This window comes from Heptranchias perlo, chromosome 2 (genome assembly GCF_035084215.1).
Source record: "Heptranchias perlo isolate sHepPer1 chromosome 2, sHepPer1.hap1, whole genome shotgun sequence".
In the NCBI taxonomy this organism is placed as follows: Eukaryota; Metazoa; Chordata; class Chondrichthyes; order Hexanchiformes; family Hexanchidae; genus Heptranchias; species Heptranchias perlo.
Genome location: NC_090326.1, coordinates 70514362 through 70538716, shown reverse-complemented (window position 1 = coordinate 70538716; position 24355 = coordinate 70514362). Strand labels below are relative to the sequence as shown.

At 43.6% G+C, this 24355-nt stretch overlaps 1 protein-coding gene across 6 annotated transcripts in view; it reads left to right on the top strand.

Annotated features, from left to right (window-relative positions):
* The window catches only part of rbms3 (RNA binding motif, single stranded interacting protein), a 1271925-nt gene that overhangs the window by 1085676 nt on the left and 161894 nt on the right, over window positions 1-24355 (top strand). For 5 of the 6 annotated variants that reach the window (XM_068002716.1, XM_068002698.1, XM_068002724.1 and 2 more), the window contains 2 exons: window positions 1113-1270; window positions 14442-14521. In XM_068002716.1, coding sequence (XP_067858817.1) covers window positions 1113-1270; window positions 14442-14521 — 238 coding nt within the window. The remainder of the gene's footprint in view (window positions 1-1112; window positions 1271-14441; window positions 14522-24355) is intronic. The other variant, XM_068002709.1, reaches the window with a different exon arrangement.

Genomic DNA, 24355 nt, shown 5'->3' with positions numbered 1-24355 from the left:
CCCCGAGCAATAAAAGCCAACATTCCGTTGGCTTTCTTGATCACCTGCTGCACCTGCATACCAACTTTTTGATTTTCTTGCACTAGGACCCCCAGATCCCTTTGTACTGCAGTACTTTCCAGTAAAGGGGTAGATGCTGAGAGGATGTTTCCCCTTGTGGGAGAGACTAGAATTAGGGGCCACAGTTTAAAAATAAGGGGTCTCCCATTTAAGACAGAGATGAGGAGAAATTTTTTCTCTCAGAGGTCGTGAGTCTGTGGAACTCCCTTCCCCAGAGAGCAGTGGAGGCAGGTTGATTAAATATTTTTAAGGCTGAGTTAGATAAATTCCTGATTAACAAGGGAGTCAAAGGTTAGATTGGCTAGACGGGAAAGTAGGGTTAATCAGATCAGCCATGATCTTATCAAATGGCAGAGCAGGCTCGAGGGGCTGAATGGCCTACTCCTGCTCTTAATTCATATGTTCTTAAGCTGTGCCTTTGCAGGCACCTATGTGTTAGTCTCAGGCCTTCTCGCCTCCTTTCACGAGGCGTAAAACAGAAGGCCCAGAAATCCCGGCCCCCCGGGGTTGAAATCGGGAATTCAAGAAAAATGGAGGCCTGAAGCCTCCTTGAAAGTTCTTACGGCCCGACTCACCACCTGGGAGCGGGTTGGTCGCCCACCCCTCGTCCCGCCCCCGTGAAAACTGTAAATGGGCGGGTTGGAGGCGGGTTGTGGGCAGGTCTGAAATGGTGGCAATTTTCAATGCCCCCCTGCCCCCAACCCACCTGTTTTTTACTTTGAAAATTGAGCCCTATGTATTTGTTTTATATATATATAATTTTTTCTTTAAAACGGATCCAGTTTTAAAAATTCTAGAAGTGTTGAGCAGATTTTGAAAGACGGTATGAAAATGTAGTGCTTGTGCATAACCAAGGTTGTTTTTTATTGATAAAAGATTATTTACTATTATTTGTGATTAGTTTTAAATCATAAAATGGTCTTTGCAAGTTGTTATTGTGCTATTTGACTGTGCTCTTTCTGGTAGCCTCGTTGATTTTGTATATCTGGAACTCTTGGATATTCCACTTTGAGTTTTAGAGATTCATGCCATATTTTCTTCTTTCTCTGCAGCAGCAGGAACAGGACCCAACTAACCTGTATATCTCAAATCTGCCCATATCCATGGATGAGCAGGAACTGGAGAACATGCTGAAACCTTTTGGCCACGTGATCTCCACAAGGATATTAAGAGATGCAAATGGAGTAAGCCGAGGGGTGGGATTTGCCAGGTGAGAGAAGGGCCTTTCCTTCAATAAAGCTGCCACTAATAAATCAAATGTAGGGTAATTTTAACTTAATCTGCCTGGTGGAAGTAAAATCAGTTGGCGTGTAAAACGGGTGTCAGTTTTCCACTGGTTAAAATTACAATTCCACTGGTCCACTGGTTAAAATTACTCTCAAGAAGTCAACAAACCAAAAGCTAAAATGATTGACAGTGATGCTCCATGCGAACAGCAGCAGGATGAGATTTTTCTGACAATCTGTACAGCCCCTAAAGGGAATCACTACTTGTTGCATTGTCTGATACACAAGCACACATGGATTGTAGTTTGTAAAAAGGGGTATCTTATCCTATGTGTGTAAAATTAAAGTAAAATTCTTTCATTTAAACCATGATTGTAAACCAATAGTTTCTTTTTAAAGTTACTCATATAGGAAAATATGCCCCATAATCAAATGGAAATATAGTTACTTGAAGCACTCATTGATTTACTGTAAGGAAAGTCAGCCGTAGACCAACTTCATAATCTTGAAAATACAGGTGTTCACAGGGCTAAAAGTACAGGCTGGTGTGCATGAACCCTCGCCTAAACTATCAGAGAACAAGGACACAATCTCCCACCTGTTCGACCATGAAGGATTGCACAAAATCACTGCATCCTCACCAGAAGGCTGTCAGATCAGATCACAAGATAATTACGGATGAGGAAGGTTATTCGGCCTATCCATCCATCCAGACATTATATCATCCAATTGTTTTTAAAATGATTTCAGGGGTTTTGCCTCCAGAACTCTCCCTGGAAGTTTATTCCAAATGTTGATCACACTTTGTATAAAGAATTTCCTGATACTGTTGTGTAATGTTACATTAAGCGCTAGTTGGATCGCATGTGGTGTGCTGCGTTCAGTTCTGAGCACTGCACCTCAGCAAGGATATATTGGCCTTGGAGGGGGTGCAGTGCAGATTCACCAGAATGAAACCAGACTTAGAGGGGTAAATTATAGGACAGTTTGCATAGACTCGGCTTGTATTCCCTTGATTAAGGAGTGATCTGATTGAGGTGTTCAAGATGATTAAAGGATTTGATAGGGGAGAGAGAGAGAAACTATTTCCTCTGGTGGGGGAGTCCAGAACAAGGGGGCATAACCTTAAAATTAGAGCTAGACCATTTCGGGGTGATGTCAGGAAGGGTAGTAGAAATCTGGAACTCTCTCCCCCAAAAAGCTGCGGAGGCTTGGTCAATTGAAAATTTCAAAACTGAGATTGATAGATTTTTGTTTACCTCCTCCTCAAAAGACCCATCCTTCACCTCTCTGTCCTTGCAAACAACCGCCCCATCCCTTTCCTCTCCAAAGTCCTTGAACGTGTTGTCGTCTCCCAAATCTGTGCCCATCTTTCCCGCAACTCCATGTTCGAACCTCTCCAATCAGGTTTCCGCTCCTGCCGCAGTATTGAAACGGCCCTTATCAAAGTCACAAATGACATCCTCTGTGTCTGTGACCATGGTAAACTATCCCTCCTCACCCTTCTCGACCTGCCTGCAGCCTTTGATGCGGTTGACCACACCATCCTTCTCCACCGCCTCTCCTCCATTGGCCAGCTGGGTGGGACTGCCCTCGCTTTGTTCTATTCCTATCTCTCCAGTCACAGCCAGAGAATCACCTGCAACGGCTTCTCTTCCCGCTCCCGTGCTGTTACCTCTGGAGTCCCCCAAGGATCTGTCCTTGGTCCCCTGCTATTTCTCATCAACACGCTGCCCCTCGGCGACATCATCCGAAAACACAACGTCAGATTCCACATGTACGCTGATGACACCCAGTTCTACCTCACCAACACCTCTCTCAGCCCCTCCACTGCATGATTTCTCACACCGCTTGTCTGACATCCAGTATTGGATGAGCAGAAATTGCCTCCTATTAAATATTTCTTCGGTCTCCGCCACAGACTCTGTTCCCTAGTCACCGACTCCATCCCTCTCCCTGGCCACTGTCTGAGGCTGAACCAGACCATTCATAACCTTGGCGTCCTATTTGATCCTTGACTGAGCTTCTGACCCCATATCTGCTCCATCACCAAGACCGCTTACTTCCACCTCCATAACATCACCAGTCTCCGCCTCTGCCTCAGCTGATCTGCTGCTGAAACCCTCATCCATGCCTTTGTTACCCCTAAACTTGACTATTCCAATGCTCTCCTGGCCGGCCTCCCATCTTGCACCCTCCGCTCATCCAAAACTCTGCTGCCATATCCTAACATGTACCAAGTCCCATTCACCCATCACTCCTGTGCTCGCTGACCTACTTTGGCTCCCACCATCAACATCCTGGTGGTCACCATTGACCCGAAACTTAACTGGTCCAGCCATATAAATACTGTGGCTACAAGAGCAGGTCAGAGGCTGGGTATTCTGCGGCGAATGACTCACCTCCTGACTCCCCAAAGCCTTTCCACCATCTACAAGGCACAAGGCATGGACTGCAGCGGTTCAAGAAGGCGGCTCACCACCACCTTCTCAAGGGCAATTAGGGATGGGCAATAAATGCTGGCCTCGCCAGCGACGCCCGCATCCCGTGAACGAATAAAAAAAAAAGTCAGGAATGTGATGGAATACTCTCCATTTGCTTGGATGAGTGCAGCTCCAACAACACTCAATAAGCTCGACATCATCCAGGACAAAGCAGCCCGCTTGATTGGCACCCCATCCACCACCCTAAACATTCACTCCCTTCACCACCGGCGCACTGTGGCTGCAGTGTGTACCATCCACAGGATGCACTGCAGCAACTCGCCAAGGCTTCTTTGACAGCACCTCCCAAACCCGCGACCTCTACCACCTAGAAGGACAAGGGCAGCAGGCACATGGGAACAACACCACCTGCACGTTCCCCTCCAAGTCACACACCATCGCGACTTGGAAATATATTGCCGTTCCTTCATCGTCGCTGGGTCAAAATCCTGGAACTCCCTTCCTAACAGCACTGTGGGAGAACCTTCACCACACGGACTGCAGCGGTTCAAGAAGGCGGCTCACCACCACCTTCTCAAGGGCAATTAGGGATGGGCAATAAATGCCGGCCTCGCCAGCGACGCCCACATCCCATGAATGAATAAAAAAAATCTGGCAAAGCCTCCATTTTAAAATTCTCATCCTTGTTTTCAAATCCCTCCATGACCTCACCCTTCCCTATCTCTGTAATCTCCTCCAGCCCTACAACCCTCCGAGACCTCTGCGCTCCTCCAATTCTTGCCTCTTGCGCATCCCCAATTTTCATCGCTCCACTGTTGGTGGCCATGCCTTCATCTGCCTAGACCCGAAATCTCTCCTCCTCTCTACTTCTCTCTCCATCATTAAGCCGCTTCTTAAAATCTACCTCTTTGACCAAGCTTTTGGTCACTTGTCCTGATATCTCCTTATGTGGCTCAGTGCCAAATTTTGTTTGATAACACTCCTGTGAAGTGCCTTGGGACATTTTACTACATTAAAGGCACTATATAAATGCAAGTTGTGTTGTTGTTGGTATTCTCTCTCCTCCACCCCCTCCCCACACAATAAAGTTAAGCAATTTAACTCACTAAAACTACAATGCTGGAAAACATATAAATTGGCATCAGAGATGGAACAGATACACCAACAGAATTTTGTAATTCTAAATTCTCACACTGCTGTGTTTGTGAAGGGGTAAATGCTGCCAAACCTGTACTGGACTGTACTGGGCCAAATTTGTGTTATTTTGGCTAGATCTAAAACATTCTAATTCCAACCATTTGGGGGTTTTAAATTCGATTCACCTCTCATTCCTGACACAAATTATTGATTAAAAACAATGAAAGATGTAATTGTATAACAAGGCATATACCCGATGTTTTTAGTCCTTTTCTGTTCTTTCTCCAATTGTCACTCTTATTTATTTTTCTTTTCCATTAAAATATGAGGCTAGAAAGGTGCATCAGACCTGAGCTCAACCCTGTCCTCACCCAATGTCCACACATGCCTAAAATATCCACCAGTTTCCCTAGGATATGATCCAGAACCCTGATTGACTGTTCCCCTCCGCATCCTTGGAGAGGTGAGTCCCCATTGCAAACTCATGAGGAACCTTTTGCTCGTATAGGATACAAGGGTTTACACTATAATATTGCTCAAATACAAGAGAAGAATGCTATTCATAATGAGGAGCATGATTTTAGCCTGGAAAAATGGGTGGGTTGGGGGAGGGGAGGCAATAACAATTGCAAAAATCTAAAATCTGCCTCCAACCCGCCCATTTCCGGTTTTCACGGGGGCGGGCAACCAACCTGCTCTTAGGAGGAAGGTCGGACAGTAAAAGCTTTTAAGGAGGCTGCGGGCCTCCATTGTCAAAGCTTTTTTGATTTTAGCCCCTGGGGGCCGGGATTCCCGGGTCTTCTACTTCACGTCACATGAGGAGGCGAGAAGGCCCAAAACTGCAGGTAAGTGCCTTTATAGCACAGTTTGTGTGCCTGGAAGTGCTTTCCCCAGTCTCAACAAGCTTACCTGCAGCGCACCCCCTCCCCGCCAATCTCCGACCCAAACCCACCCCCCGATCTCCAACCCAACACCACCCCGATCTCCGACCCAACCCCCCCACGATCTCCGACCCAACCCCCCCCCACGATCTCCGACCCAACCCCCCCCCCCCCGATCTCCGACCCAACACCCCGCCGATCTCCGACCCAACCCCCCCACGATCTCCAACCCAACAACCCCCAATCTCCGACCCAACCCCCCCCCCCCGATTTCCGACCCAACCCCCCCACGATCTCCGACCCAACACTCCCCCCGATCTCCGACCCAACCCCCCCACGATCTCCGACCCAACGCCTCCCCCCGATTTCCGACCCAACCCCCCCCGATCTCCGACCCAACCCCTCCACGATCTCTGACCCAACTTCCCCACGATCTCTGACCCTCCCCCCAACAATCACCTATCCCCTCCACAATATCTGACCTCCCCTACGATCTCCAACCCTGCAATGACCCCCAACCCCAACACCCCGATGACTAACCCCGCCCTGTGACTGACCCTCGACTGACCCCCTGATGACTGACCCCCCCCCGATGACTAGACCCCGCCCCCCCCCCCCGATGACTGAAACCCGATAACTCCGCCCTGATGACCGACCCCGATGACTGACCCCTCCCCTCTCCTGGTGATCCCTGACACCCCTCCCCAGCTAACACTTACCCAACCACGTCCTCTTCCTTCTTCATCTCCCGTCCGACTGAGAGCCAGCCTGTCAATCAGGCCAGTCTTTTGGGCAGGAAACCGGCAAAGAAACCCACGTCCTTACGTCAAAATCGTAAGGACGTCTGAGAAACCCGTACTTCTGGGTTTCCCGTCAGGCCTTCCACCCCCGTTGCCCCCTTCCCGGCTCCAGGCCAAAATCATGCCTGAGAAGTAAGATAGCTTTTTTTGACAAGAAACAACACGTGTATTTGGTACGATACTGGCATCATTGCACCATAGTTACTGTTAGGGTGATGAGATTCCTTTCTTACATACCTCAGTGAGAGCACTTTGCAAACATACTGATATCTTTTCACAGTGGCTTGGTTTGCAAGAGAGAGTGCACACAGTTTCGATGATACATGTGTAGAATGTTCAAATATGAGAGGCACATACCGTTATTGTGGAACCATGTTTCATTTATGCAAGAGCTGTGCTCATTTGAGACCCGCAATAAATACTGACTCTTCCACTACCAAGATAGAACGTTTCAGGCTCAGGAAGCAGCACCCCTGTCATTAAGCAGCCAGGTCTTCTCTCAGATACTCATGGACCTGACTCGAGCTCACCACTCATGTGTTAAATGCCATATCTATACTGCGAGAGATAACAAATGGAATATTTTGTAATGACTGAATTAAAATGAAAGACAGTTTGGTTAATTTCTCCATCACAGTTGCTTTATGAGTTGTAAACAAAACTGAGGGTGGAACTTTCAACTTCCGTGAGGGCATTAAACAGGCAGTAGCAGCTCAGAGGCCCATTATACCCCCCATCCGATTTTTCTTTCCTACCGCGCTAAGCGGACGCATCGCCGATATTGCATCCATTGGGCTCCCAAACTGCAAGTCTCCCCCCATGCCTCCAATCATAGAAATCATGGCAAGGTTACAGCATGGAAGGAGGCCATTCAGCCCATTGAGTCCGCGCTGGCTCTATGCAAGAGCAATCCAGCTAGTCCCACTCCCCCGCCCTATCCCCTGCAAATTTTTTCCTTTCAAGTACTTATCCAGTTCCCTTTTAAAGGCCATGATTGAATCTGCCTCCACCACCCGTTCAGGCAGTGCATTCCAGATCCTAACCACTCGCTGTGTAAAAATGTTTTTCCTCATGTCACCTTTGGTCCTTTTGCCAATCACCTTAAATCTGTGACTTTTGGTTCTTGACCCTTCTGCCAATGGGAACAGTTTCTCTCTATCTAGTCTGTCTAGACCCTTCATGATTTTGAATACCTCTATCAAATCTCCTCGCAACCATCTCTGTTCCAAGGAGAACAATCCCAGCTTCTCCAGTCTATCCACGTAACTAAAGCCCCTCATCCCTGGAATCATTCTAGTAAATCTCTTCTGCACCCTCTCTAAGGCCTTCACATCTTTCCTGAAGTGCGGTGCCCAGAACTGGACACAATACTCCAGTTGTGGCCAAACCAATGTTTTATAAAGGTTCATCATGACTTCTATACTTTTGTACTCTATGCCTCTATTTAGAAAGCCCAGGATCCCGTATGCTTTTTTAACCGCTTTCTCAACCTGCCCTGCCACCTTCAACGATTTGTGCAGATGTACCCCCAGATCTCTCTGTTCCTGTACCCCTTTTAGAGTTGTGCCCTGTGGTTTATATTGCCTCACCTCGTTCTTTCTACCGAAATGTATCACTTCGCATTTTTCTGCGTTAAATTTCATCTGCCACGTGTCCGCCCATGCCACCAGTCTGTTTATATCCTCCTCACTGTTTACTACCCTTCCAAGTTTTGTGTCATCTGTAAATTTTGAAATTGTGCCCTGTACACCCAAGTCCAAGTCATTAATATATATCAAGAAAAGCAGTGGTCCCAGCACTGATCCCCGGGGAGCACCACTGTACACCTCCCTCCAGTCCGAAAAACAACCGCTCACCAGTACTCTCTGCTTCCTGTCACTTAGCTAATTCTGTATCCATGTTGCTACTGCCCCCTTTTATTCCATGGACCGCAATCTTGATGATAAGCCTACTATGTGGCACTTTATCAAACGCCTTTTGAAAGTCCATATACACCACATCAACTGCATTGCCCTCATCTACCCTCTCTGTTACCTCATCAAAAAATTCTATCAAGTTAGTTAAACACGATTTGCCTTTAACAAATCCGTGCTGGCTTTCCCTAATCAATCCACACTCATCCACGTGACTGTTAATTCTGTCCCGGATTATTGTTTCTAAAAGTTTCCCCACCACTGAGGTTAAACTGACTGGCCTATAATTGCTGGGTTTATCCTTACACCCTTTTTTGAAGAGTGTAAGGATATTACATTTTTTAATGATGTTAATCACCTACCTCTCTTTCTACATCATTTTTTTTTTAAAAAGTGTTCATTTCAGTTCATCTAATGGAAACATTAGTGTCCTGATGCTTTTTCTTTAGATCATTTCAGGGCAAATTGAGAGCACAACCTCAAGATAAAGAGAAAATTGTGCACTTTGTAGAAGAATTTTGAAACTGCTCTTTGACTCAATGTTGAAACTTCACTGGCTTCAGATTGACTTGATTATTCAGTGTAGCTGAAGTGAAACTTGCTGATTTCTCCATTTCATCAGTCATTCAGTCAGTCAACAACACTCAATCAACTGGCTCCAGATATAATGGAAATGCTGAGAGAACAAAATTTTGTTATGGAAATCAAGAATTTGCTATAAAGTGTTTCTACAGTATTTTGAACATAGTAGGATCAGTGTAAGATTTTTTTCTTCCCTCTGCATGTACAGCAGGTAGTTGAAAGGATGTCAACTTGCCCAGAGTTATGTAATGGCTGAGTCCCATAAGGTTTCAGGTACCACACAGGGACAAAAGGTCCAGTTGTGGTAACTGAGCACCACATGAAAGGAGAACTGCGAACAGTGTTCCATTCTTTGTGCTGCTGCTCTCTGTCAGGGCTGATAAGTTTTCACTCGACTTAAAGCCAAGCGTGTGCCAGATTGCCGATAACGTCTGCTGGAATTTCAGACTAACTAATTGAGAAATTCTAGTGGAAAATGAATGCTTTCTTCATACAGCTGCAATTGACAGAGTATAGTTCAACTCTCAAGAGGTAGATTATTAGAGGAGTTTACATGTGATAACCCTTTTTGAAAGTATGTATTACACTGTACAACTCCTTTCTACAACATCATAGCATCACAGACCATTAACATTTTTTAAATTGTGCATCAATTGTCATGTAGATATTCACATGTATTTTTACCCTTATAAGTTCTAGTTGTTTCACATCATCACTTTACTTCCTTCAACTGGAAGGGCAGAATGGGCCTCAGGCCTTCTTTACCTTACCTCCAAGACAACTCTGTCATTAGCTGATAGATGTACATGTTTGCATGATGGAACAGATAGTTCTAAATTTTTGTCTGATGTAAATTTAGCCCCTTCCTCATTGCTTTGCAATGCAGTTTCTAGCAGCCTGTTGAAGAAATGATTCAATTTTCATTAAGATAGAAACTGAATTTAAATGTCAGCTGAGGCTGGAATTCAGCCACTCACACTTCAGTACTACTAAACCAGCCTACAGTAAGAATCATTCATCTAGTAATACTCTGCCATCTAAATTACAAACATAGATTTGCTGGCCTGTGCTGAGTTTGCCAATCTGAGTCGGAGTGGTGCTGGGGGTACCTCAGTTTGACACTCTTGAACATTATTTAGTGTTCTTCCTGGAAATCACATTTGTATGGAAGCTGCATGGACAGAATTGAGGTTGGCAGTGATGCCTTCCATGTTGAATAGACTGCTGACTTGTTTGCTCTCATACTTGCAGACTAGGGCCACCACCATCCATGGAAATGTGCCACAGCACAAATCAACTTCTTCAAGCGTGAAGTGGTAAAGATAGACTATCAGAAGGGAAATTTGAAGGAAGAAAGGAATTAATCCTAAACCGTCCACTGGAGACTTTTTTTTAGTTTTAATTTTAATCACAAGGCAAAGTAACTTTTTCTACAGGCACTAACAAGCCAATTTAAAATCACAACAACTCAGACTCCATTTTGCCAGGTTGATTGCCATATCAATTAGTTTTAAACAGAAAAGAAATAGCTTCATTAATATAGGTTGACATCTAACTCATAAACAAAGAAACCACAAAAATAGCATGTGGATGTGTGCCCATGATCAGTACATTTCAACAAAGAGATGATTGGGCTGGTTGTGGACTGGTCCAAGTGGCTGAACCTCTTACTTTATCACCCAGAAGGTCATGGATTTGAGTTGCAAGTTGGCTGGAGTTAGGATAGGTCTGCCTTTGTCAGGCAAGATAAATTGTTATCTGGACTTCTAAATGAAGTGGTGTGCTGAAGGGGAGGAGACGGTGAAGGGGAAATACTGATATCAATCAGCATGTCGTGCTTGACTCTCCCTCCTGCCAATCTTCAGCAGAGTGCCAATGATGAGGTACTGAGACCTCTGTGCTTCTACAGTGGTAGATTTGATGAACATACAGTATGTCACTGCATGTGTACTGGTACTGAATCTGCACCTGCCGCATTTGTCTCTTGGGTGCTTGTTCAACAGAAGATCACATATGACCCAATTCTGTACTAGCTCTTTAAGATCCTAGAATTCATGGGCACTGAATTCAAACAGTAATGTCAAATAGTTTGCATGTGTACAATCCCTCTGTCAATTATTTTAATAAGGTAGTAACCCATTTTAAATAGGACTTCATTAAAATAGTGAACAGAGGAATTTCAAACAAATGTTTTAATGCATTCATATACTCATAGCCCACAGCTGGTTTTCTTCAGGACTAAAATCTTAATCATTATAAAGTATTACAATGCACTGTTTCTTACAGTGTAATGTTGGACCGTGGGTGATTTAGCTACACCTACAAAGTTTGATAAAGTTAGAATTTATTGATTTACAGTTATTGGGGAAGATCTGTCCAATTAACACATTAATTAATATTCCTAATTGCATAATCATAATGGGATTGAATTTCCACATGGGTTCTCCTGATCGCCCAGCTTAACTTCAGCAGAAGGTCTCTGGACCCCAGAGAAACAGCACAAACAGCATTTCTGCCTTTTCTCCGGGCTTACTGTGAATCTTGTGCAGATGTTACGACGGAAGATCGGGAGAACTCCATGGAGATTTGACCCCATACTCTCAAACGTTCATAAAAATAAGACTTACGGATTTTAAATTGTAGGAGAAAGTCTTTTTAACTCATCAAATAACTTTATTTTCCTATTTGGTGGCCATTTACAATGTTTTTCCAGGGTTTCGGCTGATGTTCCGCTGAACCCACGGCGGGAAATCACCAAACCCCGACGGAAGTTCTATCCCAAAGTTTTTAAGTTGGGAGCTACAATTTTTAGGTATTAATGAAGATGTGAAAACATTTACACTGACCACATCAAAGATCTAAACAATACCAACAACACTTCTTCCCTCCTATGTTTCAGTTTGTTACACAGCAAAGGTAAGTTAAAAATATAAGAAATTGAAGGATGAAAAAAGGCCAGTTGGCCTATCAAGCCCTTTCCACGGACACTGTATAATTTCACCTGTCATGAAGTCCAGCCAACTCACTCAATCTCCTGTGAGAGGCAACTAACTTTGGGCAAAACCTCCAAGAAGATCAAGCCTAGTGAAATTTCTCAACAATTTCCAAAGATAATTTAATGAAGTACCAGGATATTAATCTATCTGACAACTACACTGATCAATTCTGACTAGTTGCATTTCAATAGTGACTCATCCATGGTCCCAACAATTATGTTAGAATCACAGAAATTCCCATCAAAGAAGAAGGCCATTTGGCCCATCATGGCCAGCCGAAAAAGAGCTATCCAGCCTAATCCCACTTTCCAGTTCTTGGTAGCCTTGAAGGCTACGGCACTTCAAGTGCATATCCAAGTACTATTTTTTAATTCATTCAGGGGATGTGGGCATCGCTGGCGAGGCCAGCATTTATTGCCCATCCCTAATTGCCCTTGAGAAGGTGGTGGTGAGCCGCCTTCTTCAACCGCTGCAGTCCATGTGGTGAAGGTTCTCCCACAGTGCTGTTAGGTAGGGAGTTCCATGATTTTGACCCAGTGACAATGAAGGAACGGCGATATATTTCCAAGTCAGGATGGTGTGTGACTTAGAGGGGAAGGTGCAGGTGATGTTGTTCTCATTGTCCTTCAAAATGGTAGAGGTCGTGGGTTTGGGAGGTGCTGCCAAAGATGCCTCGGCGAGTTGCTGCAGTGCATCCTGTGGATGGTGCACACTGTAGCGGCAGTGCGCCGGTGGTGGAGAGAGTGAATGTTTAGGGTGGTGGATGGGATGCCAATCAAGCGAGCTGCTTTGTCCTGGATGGTGTCGAGCTTCTTGAGTGTTGTTGGAGCTGCACCCATCCAGGCAAGTGGAGAGTATTCCATCACACTCCTGACTTGTGCCTTGTAGATGGTGGAAAGGCTTTGGGGAGTCAGGAGGTGAGTCACTCGCCACAAAATACCCAGCCTCTGACCTGCTCTTGTAGCCACAGTATATATGTGGCTGGTCCAGTTAAGTTTATGGTCAATGGTGATCCCCAGGATGTTGATGGTGGGGATTCGGCGATGGTATTGGCTTTTTAAATGCGGTAAGGGTTTCTGCCTCTACCACCCTTTCAGGCAGTGAATTCCAGACCCCCACCACCCTCTGGGTGAAAAAATTCTCCTCAGCTCCTCTCTAATCCTTTTACTGATTACTTTAAATTTATGCCCCCTGGTTATTGACCTCGCTGCTAAGGGAAATAGATCTTCCCTATCCACTCTATCTAGGCCCCTCATAATTTTATACACCTCAATTAAATCTCCCCTCAGCCTCCTCTGTTCCAAAGAAAACAACCCCAGCCTGTCCAATCTTTCCTCATAGCTAAAATTCTCCAGTCCTGGCAACATCCTTGTAAATCTCCTCCGTATACTCTCTAGTGCAATCACAACTTTCCATGTTCAATCGAGTGTTTGATCATCTTTGTCTATACTTATCCAGTGCATCCTGGTCTTAAATGAATATTTATTCAATTCTTTTATTCAGGTGTTAATCAAAATATTAATTGCTTTATTGTCTATTCCTCATATCCAATACACTGGGAGGATAAAAAGTTCTTCAGATCTGTAGTCTTGTATGAAGCCAGTTAAATTTGAACCAGTGTCTTCAAATTCACTGCTCACAGTCCAATTTAAACAACCTGCTTGTTTCTATGTTATCTACATCTCAGCAGTTCAAAGATCTGGATCATGACCCTTCTCAATCTTCTATTCTCCAATGAAAACAAGTACAGTTCTGTTAGTCTCCTTTGTCACAACTTGTCCTTGCTATTCTTTTGTGAATTCTCTTCAAATGCATCAGTATCCTTTTGATGGAGGGCAGGTAAATGAGTGAAATGATCTGTTTAATTTATACTGAAATATCCTCAAGATATATTCTTGTACTTGATTAGCTCTGTAGATAGATTGACAATGACTAGATATTGTTGGTAAATGGTTAATGATTGCACTCACTTTCTGTTGCTTTGACTTTGCTAATGGACACTAATTCATTGCATACACTTTTCATGTCAATGAATTGGATCAGACTGGAGTTGCTCGATACAACAATGAGAGTGCTTCACTCCAGGGGAGCAGTTGCTGGTGGGATCTGCCCCACTATCAATAGTATTTGTCTTATTGACTGATGACAGAGTGATTGTCGGACAGCTTTGCAGTTAATATATGTTCCTAAATTGTCCATAATTATAGTGGCGCCCAGCTCCTCTGAAGTGATCTCTGTGCAATGTGTCTCTGCCATTAAAAAAAGAACTGTCATGAAATGTCACTCACACACTCCAGGATAGAAAATGTATTCTGAGGAAAGTACAATGTCTTTGTGTCTGTTTTGTTAGTCACTGCATTACAGAGGTATCACTCAACCCCTTTTTCTTTTTGTATATCTAGAATGGAGTCCACTGAGAAATGTGAAGTAGTAATTCAACATTTTAATGGAAAATATCTGAAAATGCCACCAGGCGTGCCAGGTATGATCTTTTTTCTTATTTGTTATTGATACATCAGGAAGGTGGAGTTCTATAGAGAATAGAGGATAGGAGTGTGAAACAAATTGAGGGTTCAGATGACTTGAACTGCAAGACTGAAGCTTTAATGGTGTATTGTTACCTTAACTTTAAGAGGAATTTATTTTCATTGTAATCATTCCCACCCACTCATTTTATGCAATATATATATAGCTGTGTTATTCTTAACTGTAAAGATTATATCTGACTTGTTGCATTGTCTCTGCTTGATTTGTGCTTGATGACATGCTGACTCCAAGGTTAAATTTGTGATGTTATGGGAATTTAGGGGGTGAAATTAGTCTTTGACGGAAGCACAAATTGGGCAATAATGGATCTGTAGCCCAGTTTACACCCCAACTGATTTTTATTTCCCTTGCAGTCAAATGGGCTGCCGATCGTTATCGCCTGTTTTGCCTGTTGTGCTATATATTTTTAAAAGTTATGTATTGTTAGTTATTGCCGCTTCCACTTTATTGTTTTCTATCCCTGTCCGAGCAGGCAGGCAGGCAGGCGGCCCACTAGTGGTCCTCTGCCATGTCATTGTGTGCCACTTAGCAATGCCATTTATTACTAAACCTCATAGTGCAGAGCTTATCATTGGACCCTGTTTATTTAATCAACATTATTCCCAATTCATGTGACCAGACAGAAAGATACCAGTCTACGCACTATGTATACACAAGATTTGTAAGTAGTATCCCCAATATTCTATAATCAAATCAAGTAGACACCCAATGCATAAGCTAATGCTTCATGTTGTAAACAAGATCACTGGCAGGATAACTGAACAGTAAAGTGCTTATTGACCACTGTTATGTTTATGTATAACAATCCAATAAACATCTGAAATAGGGTTACAAAAGCAGAATCTAGCTATTTCTCCAGGATAGTGGAAGCCAGGCCCTGGCATAACTAAATAATATACAAAGCTTGCATTAATATGGCAGCATAATGCATGACTTGCATATTCATAGAATCATAGAAATTTACGGCACAGAAGGATGCTATTCGGCCCATCGTGTCTGTGCCAGCCGAAAAAGAGCCATCCAGCCTAATCCCACTTTCCAGCTCTTGGTCTGTAGTCTTGTAGGTTGCGGGACTTCAAGTGCACACTCAAGTCTAATCCTAATCTTTAGAATAATCATAAAGTACATTACCCATCAGTAGTACACACCTTTCAGTTTATTATTACCGCATTACAACCTGATTCTGCTCGTCAGACTTTGTTCATATGAAAATTTACTTCAGATAACAAAATATAATTTGTAACATAGGGAAAAAATACAGCACCGGCTGATCACCCTGTCATTTCAAGGCACTTTTAGAATCGGTGCTTTACCTTTCATCTGAGTTTTTGGTGACTTTACCAAGCAGCTGCCTTGTATGGCATTTTCTGATGTGTACCCCTGGGAATTTCATGTTGATTGAGGGTGTGACACCCACTTCTGATTTTCTAAAATTAAGCCTCAATTTTAACTCGGGGCTGGAATTGAGCGGGCAATTAGGCGGGGCAAGTGGCAAGTCCTCATGACGTGCCAGAATAAGGACCAGGCCATTTTAATTCTCAGGTCTTATCTTAATATGATTAACAGACTGTCCACCCGAATGTGCCGGAAAACCGGCAACCTGCTCATTTTCTCCACCCAATTTCTGGAAGAGCTGAGGATTACAGAGCTTTAAAACAGCTCCCCTCTGGGGGTGCGTTTGACCTTCTGGCCCTGGAATGGCAGCAAAGTCGAGCACATTTCTTGGTTAATTACTGGGCCGAGATCAGGAGAAATGAAAAATTGCTGAACTGTGTCATTGGCCATTTCCTTGGGAGTTTGCAAGACCAAATAGCATCTAGCACCAAATGTTAAACACCATTGAACTATATATCGACATCTAGTGGGTGGTGTTCCCCCGGGGGCATGCTATTTCAACCCAGCAAAAACTATTGTCTTTCCTGCCACAGATACTGATGGAGGATGCTGCGCTGTGACTGCGGGTATTGGTTTTTCTATCTCTGACTCGCCCTCGTGCTAGGGAGCTAATAATGTGTCTATTTTGAGGAAGTAGTTACCATATCATGTGAACTGTCAGACAATTCTTTCATTTTTGGAGAGGCAACTACAAAGCCGTACAAAATGTGAGTACAGATCAAACCACCAGGAGCAGGTGTTTACATGTGTGGGATAACCCATTGTTGTGTCTCTAAATAGTTGATTTTAACAATGGGCACCCATTCACGTCAAGAAAGCACTGCGGATGAACAAATCCTTGCATTCAAAGGGAAATGAACAGCCACCTTTTTTAGAAGCTCCATTGGCATATTCCCCCGCACAAGTGGGCATAAACATGAAAGCCCATACTATTTCATGTATAAATGAATTATGCACTGGAAGAAAATTTTAGATTTATGTAATAGAGTGCAATGCAGTGGCTGTACTCACACTGCAACTCAGCATGAGAAAAATCAACCTTCAGTATTAGAAGATCACAGTATATCGAAGTACTTAATACCAGTTTAACATCTGGAAGCTTATAGCTTGCATATAGCAAGGATTGTTGATTATGCAGTCTGTAGGTCTAATAAAAATCTGAACTCCTGATTTGAGTAGGGTTCAGGAACCTGGCCCTGTTAATCCCTCCAGCTCCATAGCACCTCTTTGGTTACTTTGTAATGTAAGCTTTAACTGGTAATTAGAAACAGACTCTTGTAATTTAAGCAGTTTCAGGCTGGACTTCAAAACCAAATGAACATAGCGCAATTCCTTTCAGCACAGGTTTTCTGTGGTAACTTTGCTGTTGGTGTTAGACTCAGTTCTCAGCTTTGGAAGTTATGCAGATTCTGATTTTTTTGAAACTTGTTATTATGCAGTAATGGTTTCTCCATTAGCGCTCAGTATTTTTTTTGTTAAGACTGCAGGGGATATTTGTCAAACAGAAGGAAGTCTACAGAAGGTAGACTTCTTTCAGACTTCACCCAACCTGCTGCAAACACTGAACTAATCAGAGTTGATTTTATTGGGAAGAGAGGATAAAATACTCCTTGTCCTAATAACACATGAGAAAGTAAAGGATGAAGAAAAAGACCATTTGACCTATTGAGTTTGTCCCCATTATCCATTATAAAGGATGTGATAACAGGACACTTAGAAAATAATAATAGGATTTGGCAGAGTCAACATGAATTTATGAAAGGAAAATCGTGTTTGACAAACCTACTGGAGTTCTTTGAGGATGTAACTAGTAGAATAGATAAGGGGGAACCAGTGAATGTGGTGTATTTGGATTTTCAGAAGGCTTTCAATAAGGTCCCACACAGGAGATTGGCGAACAAAGTTAGAGCACATGGAATTGGGGGTAATATACTGGCATGGATTGAGAATTAGTTAACAGTCAGCAAGCAATTAGGAAGGCAAATGGCATGATGGCCTTTATTACAACAGGATTTGAGTACAGGAGTAAAGATGTCTTACTGCAATTATGTAGGCTTTGGTGAGACCTCACCTGGAGTATTATGTACAATTTTGGTCTCCTCACCTAAGAAAGGGATATACTTGCCATAGAGGGAGTGCAACAAAGGTTCACCAGACTGATTCCTGGGATGGCAGGATTGTCGTTGAGGAAAGATTGAGTAGACTAGGCCTGTATTCTCTAGAGTTTAGAAGATTGAGAGGTGATTTCATTGAAACATACAAAATTCTTACAAGGCTCAACAGGGTAGATGCAGGGAGGATGTTTCCCCCGGCTGGGGAGTCTAGAGCCAGGGGTCACAGTCAGAATAAGGGGTAGGCCATTTAGGACTGAGATGAGGAGAAATTTCGTCACTCAGAGGGTGGTGAATCTTTGGAATTCTCTACCCCAGAGGGCTGTGGAGGCTCAGTCATTGAGTATAAAACAGAGATCGATAGATTTCTAGATATTAAAGGCATCAAGGGATATGGGGATGGGTAAGGGATATAGGCCAGTTAGCTTAACATCTGTGGTGGGTAAAATTTTGGAGTCTATTATTAAGGAGACAGTAACGGAACATTTAGATAAGCATAATTTAATAGGACAAAGTCAGCATGGCTTTATGAAGGGGAAGTCATGTCTGACAAATTTGCTTGAGTTCTTCGAGGATATAACGTATAGGGTGGATAAAGGGGAACCAGTGGACATAGTGTATTTAGACTTCCAGAAGGCATTCGACAAGGTGCCACATAAAAGATTATTACTTAAGATAAAAAATCACGGGATTGGGGGTAATATTCTGGCATGGGTGGAGGATTGGTTATCGAACAGGAAGCAGAGAGTTGGGATAAATGGTTCATTTTCGGACTGGCAACCAGTAACCAGTGGTGTTCCACAGGGGTCGGTGCTGGGTCCCCAACTCTTTACAATCTATATTAACGATTTGGAGGAGGGGACCGAGTGCAACATATCAAAATTTGCAGATGATACAAAGATGGGAGGGAAAGTAGAGAGTGAGGAGGACATAAAAAACCTGCAAGGGGATATAGACAGGCTGGGTGAGTGGGCGGAGATTTGGCAGATGCAATATAATATTGGAAAATGTGAGGTTATGCACTTTGGCAGGAAAAATCAGAGAGCAAGTTATTTTCTTAATGGCGAGAGACTGGAAAGTACTGCAGTACAAAGGGATCTGGGGGTCCTAGTGCAAGAAAATCAAAAAGTTGGTATGCAGGTGCAGCAGGTGATCAAGAAAGCCAACGGAATGTTGGCTTTTATTGCTAGGGGGATAGAATATAAAAACAAGGAGGTATTGCTGCAGTTATATAAGGTATTGGTGAGACCGCACCTGGAATACTGCATACAGTTTTGGTCTCCATACTTAAGAAAAGACATACTTGCTCTCGAGGCAGTACAAAGAAGGTTCACTCGGTTAATCCCGGGGATGAGGGGGCGGACATATGAGGAGAGGTTGAGTAGATTGGGACTCTACTCATTGGAGTTCAGAAGAATGAGAGGCGATCTTATTGAAACATATAAGATTGTGAAGGGTCTTGATCGGGTGGATGCAGTAAGGATGTTCCCAAAGATGGGTGAAACTAGAACTAGGGGGCATAATCTTAGAATAAGGGGCTGCTCTTTCAAAACTGAGATGAGGAGAAACTTCTTCACTCAGAGGGTGGTAGGTCTGTGGAATTTGCTGCCCCAGGAAGCTGTGGAAGCTACATCATTAGATAAATTTAAAACAGAAATAGACAGTTTCCTAGAAGTAAAGGGAATTAGGGGTTATGGGGAGCGGGCAGGAAATTGGACATGAAGCTGAGTTCGGATCGGTCAATGCCCTGTGGGTGGCGGAGAGGGCCCAGGGGCTATGTGGCCGGGTCCTGCTCCGACTTCTTGTGTTCTTTAGATTTGTGGTTGGGATCAGATCAGCCATGATCTTATTGAATGGCGGAGCAGGCTCGAGGGGCCGATTGGCCTACTCCTGCTCCAATTTCTTATGTTCTTATGTTCTTATGAAACTGGCGTTGAGGTAGAAGATCAGCCATGATCTGATTGAATGGCGGAACAGGCTCGAGGGGCCGGATGGCCTACTCCTCCTCATATTTCTTATGTTTTCATGTTCTCATGTCTTCATGCCCACTAAGCTCAGCACAACTGCATCTGAAACTCTCCTTTTGGGTAATTTTAACTTTGGGCAATGGTGGAAAATGGGCAATATCAATTTTCCCGCCCATTATACGCCCATCCCGATTCTCCTATCCATTGAAGTTAATGGAAGGGAGATATATAATAGTCAGCCAGTTCGATATCGCCCATTTTACACCATCGCCCATAGTTAAAATTACCCCCCTTTGTCTTTGACTCTACTGCCTGACCTGGTGGATTATTCCAAACATTTATCACTTTCAGTAATTTTGTTTTGAATATCTGTTTTAAATTTACTTTTCACAATCTAAATCTATGTCCTCTGGAACTGATTTATCTTGAAATAATACTCTTGGTTCTTCTTATCTATAGAATGTAATACCTTATGTACCTTTTGAGGCTCCCCTTAACCTCTCTAGGCCTTTGGGCCTAAGCTGCTCTTGACCTGTGGCTTCATTCTTGTTGCTTTTCTTTGCACCTTGTCCAGTACAGGAATATCCCCTTTTAAAGTGTAGTGACCAAAACTGTGCTCCAAGTGGATTATAAAGCCTCAGCATTACCTCGGTAGCATCATTCTCCACTCCTACTGATGAATCCCAACATTTTATTTACTTTTTGATCTGCTTTTCCACAGTGTCTTGACATGAAAAGTAAAGTTACTACCATTACGCCCAGGTCCCTTTCTAAGTCTCCCACAGCTGATTGTATTTCCTCTTCATTGTATTCCTGAACCAAAAGAGTACACTTGGTATTTTTTTGAAGATCTGTTTTGAAACTCATGATTGTCAAAGTTGAGGAGCTAGGGCTTATAACGAAACCATTAAGAAAAATATGCTTGTGTGAAAACTTGAACAAGAAGGCTATGCTGATGACTTGACACTCTCCAAGTGATTTATTTTGCTTCCTGTGTGTCTGTGCACTGAATGAATTCAGTATGTATACATGTGTTTGTGTCTGTTATAACCACTTTTTCTGAATGGCTGGCTCTGATTTACAGGGTGAGGACTAATTATAGCAACTCCTCTGGTCAGTCTCAGGGAAACAAACTAATCAAAAGCCTGCTGATAAAACAGACTCTTTGGTTAATCACTATAATCACCCAGTGTCCTCTTCGTACACATATGGGCCTACTTTTACTGCTGGTAGCAAGAATTGGTGATGCTGGCAGCAATAAGACTCAACTTGCTAGTCTCAGTAAGGTGGAACTCTGACAGGTTTCAGAGTTGCCCTTTCCTATAGGACCTGCTTTAGAGAGCTGCCACAGAGGCTTGGGACCAGGGATTAGTACAAACTGAGAGTCAGCAGGAACAATTTTTGTTTTTCTTTTTCTGTGGTGATATGACTGGGGAAAGAGACAGGAAGAGCTGGGCAAGGCAACAGCGAGGCCAACAAAAACAAGTGGCAAGAGAAATTTTGTGAAGTACAGGATATAAACTTAAAATTTAGTTGAGACTTCCCAGCTGCTGCCTTCTGCCAGTAATTGAGAAAAATGGATATCACAACAGGAGAACACCAACGGGTAGATATCTGTATATTTGGTAACTGTTGCCAGGGGAAAAAATTCTAGAATTGCATGGGAGTTAGATTTTCCACTGGCAGGAACCCCACTATTGCGCACCAAGTGAGAAATCCAGCCCACGGGGAAAGGGGAAGGGAACTCATCAGAACAATTTAGCTGATAGCCATAGATTTTATTCCGAAACAGCAGAAACTATGTAAAATCAGCTTCCAGACACAAAGGCAGCCATTGTCATGCCTGTGTGGAAGATGATTAAACATTTTAAGAAAGAAAGACCATCAGCCAGTCTTTTATTTAACCAATGGGAGTGCTGCACAGGATTGTCATGTAGAATAATAGAATAATTCCAGTGTCCGCTGGCAGTTCAGGGTGATAAATGTCACAATACAGGCACAATAGACTGATCATATTAAAGACCTTAAACAGCAGCAACATTTAGAGTTTATATATTCATCCAATTCTAAAAGGCCTGTGATCTGCTTTAAAACCAATTCGTTGCTATCCAAATATTCGTTTTTGAAATTCTGATTCTCTGTTTCAGCTTATCTAAATGCATGATGAACTTTTTACGTGAATTGCTGAATCTTGGCAGGTTAATTAAGGTCCTCGTCCATGTGCTGAAGGAGTTCAGTCCTGGACAGCATTTCGCTACCACATGAAGACATTCAAAGCTTTTGTGAAAGGAGTCTGCACTCGATTGTGTTTCCAATCTGTGCAGAATTCCCCTCTGGTAACAAAATGGCTGCACGTTATTTCTGACAGCAGCAAGACGTTGTAATTTCATTTCAGGAATGAAATGGTTCTCATTGATTTATATCACTTGGCACCCTACAGGTTGAATAATTAACAGTCTTTCCATCCAAACCTGATAGCACAATCTGTGAAGGGACAAATAACTGAAAATACCTATTCTAATAACCTCTCCCCTAAAAAGCCCCTGTTTGGGTTCCATCTGGTTTGATAACTGCACCGTAAGACCACCTTAAGCTAATATCAGCACTGTAGCTCCACATACCCCAAAACCCCATCATAATTTCTACCTATAATTAAAACAGAAAATGCTGGAAATACTCAGCAAGTCAGGCAGTATCTGTGGAGAAAGAAACAGTTAATATTTCAGGTCAATGACCTTTCATCAGAACTGACGTTTTAACAGTTGACGATTTAACAGATGAAGATTTAACAGATGAAGATTTAACAGTTTCTAAGCAAGTACAGAGCTAGGGAAAGGGGAGGGGGGGGAGGAAGGGGAGGGGAGGAAAGAACAAAAGGGAAGGTCTATGGTAAGCTGAAGGGCAGGAGTGATTAAATGATAAAAGGGATGATGGTGCAAGGCAAGGAGGGTGGTAATGGGACAAGCAAAGAAACAAAAGATGGGTCTGGAGGAGCTGTAAATGGCAACATCAGAACCGTTACCAGCACTAGCTATCCAAAATAATGGGAGCAGTGGTTATAATCTGAAGTTACTGTAATCAGTGTTGAGTCCAGAAGTTTGTAAAGTGCCTAACTGAAAGATGAGGTGCTGCTCGTCGAGCCTTTGTTGAGCTTCATTGGAACAATGTAAGAAGCCGAGGACAGAGAGGTCAAAGTGGGAGTGGGACAGGAAATTAAAATGGCCAGCAACCGGCAGGTCAGGGTCATGCTTGATGGCTGAATGGAGATGTTCAGCAAAGCAATCACCCAATCTGCGTTTGGTCTCCCCAGTATAGAGGAGACCACATCATGAGCAGCGAATACAGTATACTAAATTGAAAGAAGTACAAGTAAATTGCGGTTTCACCTGGAAGGAGTGTTTGGGGGCCTGGACGGTGGAAAAGGAGGAGATGAAATGGTAGGTGTTGCATCTCCTGCACCCGCAAGGGAAGGTGCCGTGGGAAGTAGAGCGCGTGTTGGGGGTGATGGAAGAGTGGACCAGGGTGTCACGGAGGGCACGGTCCCTTCAGAATGCTGAGAGGGGAGGGGAAGATGTGCTCAGTGGTGGCATCGCGCTGGAGGTGGCGGAAATGGCGGAGGATGATCCGTTGAATGTGGAGGCTGGTAGGGTGGAAGGTGAGGACAAGGGGGACCCTATCATGGTTCTGGGAAGGAGGAGACATTCTACCTGCCTCAATAACCCATTCGTTCATCTATAATATTTGCACTGATCACTCTCTCTATAATTTATTCTTTCTCTAGTAGGTTCTCTACAGCTTCTACCTGACTCCATATCCACTTAATAGATTATGACATCTCTGATAACCTCCTCCTCAGGATTCAGTTGCTTGAATAATCCCTCTAAAGCCTGAATAACTTCTTCATAAACTCTCCTTGCACATTCCTCAAAAAGCCCACCTTTGTTCTGTCAGTCCTGTCCAACTACCACCCAGTCTCTAATTGCTCCTGATCCAAGGTCAAAATCATCAACAGTATCCTCTGTGACTGTGACCGTGACACTTCATGCCACCTTGATCCCTCTGTAGTATTCAACATAGTTGACCACATCATCTTCCTTCACTGCCCCTCCTCTGTGGTCCACCTCAGTGAGACTGCCCCTGCATGGCACAACTCGTACCCTGATTCCAGCACTAGTCAGCATATCTCCAACAATGGCAACTCTAGGGGGTAGGAAGTGGACCCCACTGGGCCCAGAGGCGGAACGGGGTTCAAAAGCACCAATTTCATAGTACTGTCTCCCACTCCCAAAGGGTGCC